The sequence below is a fragment of the Poecilia reticulata genome, linkage group LG10 (genome assembly GCF_000633615.1).
Source record: "Poecilia reticulata strain Guanapo linkage group LG10, Guppy_female_1.0+MT, whole genome shotgun sequence".
Classification (NCBI taxonomy): domain Eukaryota; kingdom Metazoa; phylum Chordata; class Actinopteri; order Cyprinodontiformes; family Poeciliidae; genus Poecilia; species Poecilia reticulata.
The window spans coordinates 8,593,550-8,601,671 of NC_024340.1; the positions used below are offsets into that span (position 1 = coordinate 8,593,550).

The 8,122-nt window shown below is 37.7% G+C and overlaps 1 protein-coding gene across 1 annotated transcript in view; it reads left to right on the forward strand.

The window, feature by feature from the left end:
• The window catches only part of LOC103471077 (cystine/glutamate transporter-like), a 13,539-nt gene extending 7,316 nt beyond the window's left edge, over positions 1–6,223 (forward strand). Inside the window, exons 3-8 of the mRNA XM_008419872.1 lie at positions 71–194; positions 3,612–3,715; positions 4,311–4,407; positions 4,524–4,673; positions 5,094–5,268; positions 5,769–6,223. Coding sequence (XP_008418094.1) covers positions 71–194; positions 3,612–3,715; positions 4,311–4,407; positions 4,524–4,673; positions 5,094–5,268; positions 5,769–5,824 — 706 coding nt within the window. The 3' untranslated portion in view covers positions 5,825–6,223. The remainder of the gene's footprint in view (positions 1–70; positions 195–3,611; positions 3,716–4,310; positions 4,408–4,523; positions 4,674–5,093; positions 5,269–5,768) is intronic.
• The last annotated feature ends 1,899 nt before the right edge of the window (positions 6,224–8,122 follow it).

The window sequence follows — 8,122 nt, forward strand, 5'->3', positions numbered from 1 at the left end:
ACTAAAAACAGAGACAGGAGAGAGGAGCAGGTCAGAGAGATGCTCATCATAATCATGTCTCTGCTTTCAGGACCGTTCCACTGGCCATTTGTATCTCCATGGCAATTGTGACCGCCTGCTATGTGTTGACCAACGTTGCGTACTACACTGTGATGTCAGCAGAGGAACTCCTAGCCTCAGAGGCTGTTGCTGTGGTAAGACCATCATCCATCCATCCGTTCGTCCATCCAACCAACCAACCAACCAACCAACCAACCAACCAACCAACCAACCAACCAACCAACCATACATTCACACATCCATCCATTACATTAAGAAGTTAAATTAGCATTTCCGCTATGGATTAAAAACATGTACAGAGGAGAAGAATAAAATCACACATMTAACCCAAACAGCACTATTTTATTTAATAAGGTTTCGGCATGATAAAATATAACTCAAGAAGAGTTATATTTTAYAAACTAAAAATTATGGACTCACCCAATCTAGAGGTAAAAAAGAGAAAAGAATCACAAAGTGAAAGTACTCTGCTGCAACTCCTTCAGAATTTTTGAAGGCCACTAAATGACCACAGATCATTGTTGTAGAAATGTGAATTATAAGATAATTCCATAATTAACAATAATAGTTAAAAAGTGTGTTAAAGTATGTTTAAGTTACAAAGTCAAAATATCCAGCTGTTAAGTATGACATTTTTATGAAAGTGGTATTTTACTTTCATAAAAGTAAAATATTTTTTTTTGTATGAAAAATTAATTTCATAAAAGTAAAAGCAGTAAAATCTGTTTACTATTTTTAAAGTAAAAAGTAAATGAAAGTAAATAAAAGTAGATAAAAAGTAGTTTCCCAAAGAACGAGAATCCAGGAGGCTACTCTGAGATTCAGGGATTTGTGATGGAGATTTTCAGCATAAAATCAGAGGAATATCTTTCTGAAGAATCTGCACTTATTGAATTATTGACCTAAAAGTAATGTTAGTTTAACAAAGGGATTCAGAGMCTGCAGAGATCTGGGACTTCAATCACAGGGCTGATGGTTGTCCTGTTGGTAACCCAGCCTATGTGGGGATATGAAAGATCTCTGAGGATCAGCTAATTAAACCCAGTCGCTGTTTACCTGCCAGATTATGATCAAAATCTGTCTGATCAATGTCTACCTGCTGGAGATCAAAGGAAAGATATCACTTCAAATCAACTGCACATGTATGCTAAAAATAAAAGGAAGATTAATAAACATCATATGCAGCCAGCTCGACCTCTGGAGTCAGCACAGAGCATCATTCCTGTAGTGATCTCTACTTGGGAAATATTCTGAAGAGGATTTGAAGGAGGGAAGATATTTGGGCTTAAATAATGAAAACTGATTTAACCTGGTGGAAATTTACCAGAAAGTCAGGGAGTGCTAATATATTTGAAAGTTTGTCTTTGATACATGATTGTGTGGTAATACGATCACAAATGGTGACAAAAAAWTKTTGGTTTGGATCATTTGCTATAATAAAATATGAAATATAAAATATTAAGAATTCAAGAAATGAACTAAAGTCTTTTAAAACAATAGAATATGATATACATGTCGGCAGAAAGTCCTTTGTTCTCCTATCAGACGGATAGGTCTGAACCTATACGCTGCAGTTCCTGCACTTAGCATCTCATTATTAGTGAAGCATTTCTGACGACTTTGCTTCCCCTCTAATGCAATTGCTTCAGCCCAACCCTGGTAATGCTAATCACATCTCAGACATTCCCCAATAGCAGCCACAGTTCCTTATTAGGCTGCAGGATGCTGTCAGTGATTGAGTCTTCCTCAGCTTTAAGGGCTCACAGATCCACTAAGAGATCCCTGCCTTTTTGTAATGTGGTTAGCTTTATTACCTTGTGCACAATGAGTGTTAAGAGCGCCTTAAGAAAGGTGTTAAGAGCATTTMTGTGTTCTTACAAGGTTGATATGATAAAAGGATTGCAGTCTGTTTTTCCTCCATTAGACAGTGGGCAGAAGTTTACATTGAAAACTTAATTTAAAATTTAACTCATGTGTCAGACTTATGTAAAAGAAGCTTGCAGAATTGCCTAATGAGTAATTTTAGATGACCTTAACAGGATCTGCGCTCGTATTATGTGGTGTGGAAAGCAATGAAGAGAGAGAGGACATGGATTATTTAAARGTCTTTTTAATTTTGCATCTTACGCAATTAAGCATTAAGTACCCATTAGGAATAAAGTTTCATATTTACAGCTAACRATCAGAGAAAATTGTAGAGGATTCCAATGCTAATCAAAACATTACCCTGGTCTGAATAACATTTGAACAGAGAACATTCTGTCCTTGGATGATCTATGTTTGTGGTTCTCTGGTTTTATAAACAAAATATTTCTAAACTTTTAAAAGTCACAGGAGTCACTAATTGACATTGTCAGCTAATTAGCATAATTGTTTGTCTGTAAATGAATGGAAGTCTAATGGATGATATGGAAGCAACAATGATTGACTGAATATATTCTGTGTTGATCTGTAAAAAACTTTAGCATTAAAAAAAAGGTTATTAGTTTTAAGTTTAGTTGATTTGTGGTTTTAATCCAATGTCAGTATTCACAATTACTAATATCATGTTAGTCATTTGTGGCTGCTGTATCACCAGAATCTGCTGATCGTTGAGCAGAGTTTGAGCCACAAAGTTCCAATGACCTCAGGAAAAGTTACTAGATTTGTTTCTTCTCACGTTAAATAAAGCAGTCACCAGATTCTGAAAACATGCTRAACAGAACAACAGGCACCACACMGATGAAGATGGAACTGATCGAAAAGATGGAAGTGATCAACTCTTTTAAGATATGAACGTCATCTCGGTTTGGACTCCTCGGTGGTGTTCAAACTATTTAACATTTCTCTTTTTTCCATTCAAAATGAATCATTACTTTAGTTTAAAATGACAACTGTACATGTATTTAGTTAATTCAGATTTTTCCCCTTTACTGACTATATTSGCACATGCCAGCAATGTCTGTGGCTAATATAAATTTAATAGATTCATGAATTATAATTAGCTTTGTCTCCCACTTCTGCATGACCCATTTATGACAATTACTGGCAGCAGTCCTTTCAATCCTCTAAATTAAGTCTAATTAACCACATTTAATAAGATAAGACTAAAAAAAGTAACAGTCTTCAGTCATGACCATAAATTCACACAAATCTGATGTGACCTTTGAAACTCGTGGAATATATTTGAATTGTTTTAGTTGATTTCTCTAGTTAATCACATATCTAGTCATTTTAGATATATTAATGTTTTGAATATATCTAAAATGACTGAGTACTCAAAGCACAACATTTATGTACCTGGAAAAGTCTTTGGATAATCTTGAAAACCTTTAGATAATAGCTGTTTTTCTACCCTGGGCATGTCGAGGTGGAAGGAACATCCTGTAGTTTCACTTTAACACTTACAACCTTTTTACATAGTACAGCAGCACAATAAGAAATATGTTTTAATTAAGTCATCAACCACTTGACCTAATGTCATTATCTACACTTTAATCACTGCCTCAGCTCTGAAGCAGCACATGTCCTACTTTCTTATTTGTATCCCTTTTCTCAATTACATTTTTTAGACATTTGCAGAGAGACTCTTAGGAAACTTCTCAGTTGTTGTCCCGGTGTTTGTGGCCTTGTCCTGTTTTGGTTCCATGAACGGCGGCCACTTTGCTTTATCAAGGTAAAGATTGTCTTTATTTATTTCAACCTGGTTCTGGACTGAGTTCAAACTGCAATATAAAACCATCTGTACACATTTGTGACTGGGCAGGACAAAACCAGGAACAAGTGTCCACTTTGGGTTATTTAAGGGTTCTGAAAGAGTGGGTTCTAAATATTCTAATAATGTCAAACACATAGAAATAATAATAATAATAAATAAATAAATAACTAGAAAGAAATTACCGTTTTAAACTTTTGGCACTCTGCAAACAAGGTTAGTGGACAAAACAGRCCTCAAAGATTTAGAAGAGTTGTTCTGTCCCTGCCTGATGAGCTGTGGGTGTTAACAATGGCTGTTCATTTACATTACTTTGTAATAGTCCCACCAGCATTGACTGGTGCTGCATCGACAATCAAACTTATCAGTTTGACGTGAAAGTGTTACCCAAGGATGTGTCCACTYTCAGTTTGCATTGAGTCCTCTTTGAATACATTTTCAGTACACATGGACCTCTGCAGAGTGAAGTRTTCCCAAGTATGTGGGAGCCTTAACTCTACTGTCAAACTGCTCCCATTTCTCTATGCTTATATGAGTTGGTGTTTGTGTTATCTAGAATGTTCTATGTAGCTTCACGTGAAGGGCAGCTTCCTGAGGTCCTGTCTATGATCCATGTCCGCAGACACACTCCACTGGCTGCTGTCCTTATACTGGTCAGTGCGCTTTCAGTTCTTGTTTTTTCTTCAACAGACAATACTGACATTTTGACATTATTTCCTGTATGTCATCTCATGTTTTAATAACAAGTTGTGTGTATCTGAATTTGCAGTATCCCATGACCATACTCCAGCTGTTTGTGGGGGACATTTACAGCCTTCTTAACTTCATGAGCTTTCTGCGGTGGCTGTTTATTGGTGTGGTGGTTCTGGGTTTAATCTACCTCCGATATACCAAACCAGATCTCCCCCGACCCTTTAAGGTCAGTGTCTCAGTATTTTTAACCAACTATTGTTGCACAAAGTTGGTTAAACTTTGTGCAGTTTCATGCATTTTTTAAGTAGACCTTTTGCTGACTGCTAAGATTTTAAATTGCCAAGTCCTGCAGCCTTACMKGTCCTTTAGTTGGTYCATATGCCTTTGAATGTTTGGGTTTTRTAGCACAGGTTATTGGTATTACTCTAATAATTAGAAAACTTTCAAACTATAGGCTCTTTTTGAGTCATTCAAARAGACAGTCAGTGCCAAGAATAGATCTMGTTCCCCTTCTGTGGTATTTTTGTTCATTTTCTAAGAAATATTGTTTTTCTGATCTGCAAATGCAGATTGTGGGAACTCTGAAACCACACATCAGTKTAAACATACATCATATTACATCAGTTCCATCTTGTCTCGTCCACAGGTGCCGCTCTTCATCCCTGTGGTGTTCTGTTTGACATGTTTCTTCATGGTCTTCCTGTCACTGTACTCAGACCCATTTAACACAGGGATTGGATTCGCCATGTCCCTCACTGGCATCCCTGCCTACTACATTTTTATTTACTTCAGCAGACCAAGGTGGCTTCAAAAAGCTTTAGGTAACTCGGCACAAACATCCATTTCATATGATGGCTTCTTTGCAAAACGAATGTCTGTCGTGATTGTGTGGCTCACGTGATTCTTGGATCTTACGGTTGCGTTCCCCTGAGCCAGTGAGGGCTGAGGGAGTATGCAGGGCAGGGATRCTCTCATGAACTATCTGGTCTTCATAGAACTAAAGCAAGACCTGTATGGCCTGAGAGATGTTAATGCCAGGGACTACAGTCCTTTAAAACTTTAAAGACACCTAACTGATAAGCTCTCCCCTGTTAAACTTTGATATTTTTGTCCTTTGTCACTTGATACCAAGATATCTCTACATCAGGCATTGAAAGAATTCATTAACATGATCTGACAAAAATGTTAAATAAAGTATATACTGTATTGCTTTGATGAGCTCTGCAGAATTAGTTTTGTCTATAAATGTGAACAGAACATTATTGGTTGGTTGTGAAATGGAAGGAGTTATTTGTAAGCTGTTTTATTTCTGTACCAACAGATTCCTTCAACAGAACGATGCAGATCATCCTGGAGGTAGTACCTGCTGACCAGTAATAGTGGACAGTTTGGTTTCAGCTGAGGAATGATGAAAGACACGTCTTATGTCAAATATGGCTGAGTTAAAATCTTTGTATAGATGTTTGTTTTTACATTTATCATTTTGTATTTTGTGTTATATTTTAGTTTAGAGTAAAAATTTGTCAGTAATTATGTGATATTATAGGACCTTCCATGCACTRAAACACAATAATTGCTAATGGGTTTTTTACAGTACTTCTTAGAATGATTTATCTCAGAAATTAGCAATATAAACTTTAAGTCTAAATAACCACATACTCATATTTTTATTTATTAGTTTTATTGACAATTTATCAGAAAATAAATGTCTTAACATGAAAATTTTCTCCAAGCAATTGGTCATCATATCTCCCAATAAAAGCGTATGAACATGCAGAATTTTCTCTGTCATTTCTGAAAACTTTATTCACAAGTTTGAAAATCATGTCTAYGTGTAGTTGTGTGTCTGTGACATTTTGTTAATATCTGTTTAAAATATTTTTTGCATTTGCCTTATTTTCTGGATTATACGTTGCACTCTTTCATAGTTTGGCTGGTCCTGCTACTTATAGTCAGGTGTGACTAATATGTGGGTTTTTTTCACTTCACGATGCTTTTTTTTTATTGATGACTTAAATGTGAATTCATACTGATTGACGTGAAGCAAGGAGGAAACATTACTGCCTGCTTCCACAAGGAGAGCTAAGCTAGACTGGTGCTTGAAGAGCGTGCTGCTGGGAGAGACAGGGCAGCTACGTCTCCACACCTGACTTGTTGCCAAGGAGATGAAAATGAATAACTTTGCAGGCGGGCATTCTTGGTGTTACCTGCTTCTTGCAGTCCAAACTCTTCTCTATCAAAGCACAGACATTAGTTCGTCGAAAACTTCAAACAGATTTTAAGCCAAAGTTGACATTTTCTGTGAATTTGCTGAAAAGCAGGAAACTGAACACAGCATGTCATTGGATCATATGTTTAACATGAACAAAGCCCACCTCATGTTGGACAAGTTATGCATAAATGTGACTTATGTATGTTTTTTTCCTCTTCATGATGTATTTTTTGACTGATGCGACTTATTCTACGGAGAGACATAATGCGTAAAATTTTTGAAACTGTCACTGAGACTGACTTCCTTCACCATGTTCACACCACACTGACTTAGTTTTCAGATTCAGCTTGTGTATGAAAGGTGCTATGTCTCTGTCTGTTCTCCATCTGTGTTAGCATGCAGAKGGTCCAGCTCCACCATTAGGACCTTTGCCATTAGACTCAATCATTATCATGACTTTCCATCACCACCCTGACCTTATGTTCCCTTTCTCCCATTGCATTTCACATTTGCCAGTCAGATTGCATCTGCACCACCATCCTCYTCCTGAATCAGGAATGAAGCGATTTGGCCCGATGTGCCCTGCTGTGCATATGCTCTCASTCCAGAGAACTATGTGTGTGTATTTGTGTGGGGTGTGTGTGCGTGTGTGTGYGYGTGCGCGTGTGCGTGYGCGTGTGGGTGTGTGCGCGTGTGTGCGTGTGCGTGCGTGTGTGTGTGTGTGAGTGTAGTCTGTTGATGTCTTTGCTCTCAGTTCCCCCCTGGGTGGGATTTGCAGGTAATCTATCTGTGTAACTGCTGCCCCATGGCACAATAAATTCCCTCTCTGCTCTGTGTCCTGTAAATGGAGGGCTTTTACTGTTGATGACAGGATGGCAGGCTGGAGACAAAATGCCTAGGAGCTTTTACTTTAGTGCTGAGCCACAGAAAATTTGGCCTAAACCCAACCAGCATCAGGCTTTGGGTGGGAAGCAGGCAGTTAGCTGGACGCGCTGCAGGCAAATGAAGATTCACCACAGCGCCCATGCTTCATGGACTGCCATCGCTGGACTTTTAAATGGCAAAGTAACATTTACTAAAAGTCAGTTGAATCAGGTTCAATAATGAAGGGCAAACCTACCACAGGAATATTTTCAAACCTTGTCACATTCAGAACCGTCCAACTCAGCAGCTGACATTTCAGCTCTTTAAAGAATCAGACACCAACCTTTTTACTGGATTAGTCTAGCTGAATGTTAAATGACACTTTCTAATCTTAATAATCAGTCAGAGTGTTTTTAGTCTTCAAGCCACATACACCAATTAACACACATCCACTCTTCACTGCACAGTATTGCAATGCAACTTGGAGTTTCATGTGTTTACCAAAGACACTTTGACATGTGGTCGATGAAACTGGAAGAAAAACCCACAACCTTCCAGTTGTCAGGGGAATATTTTTCTACTGTGGGTCTGAAAATCTG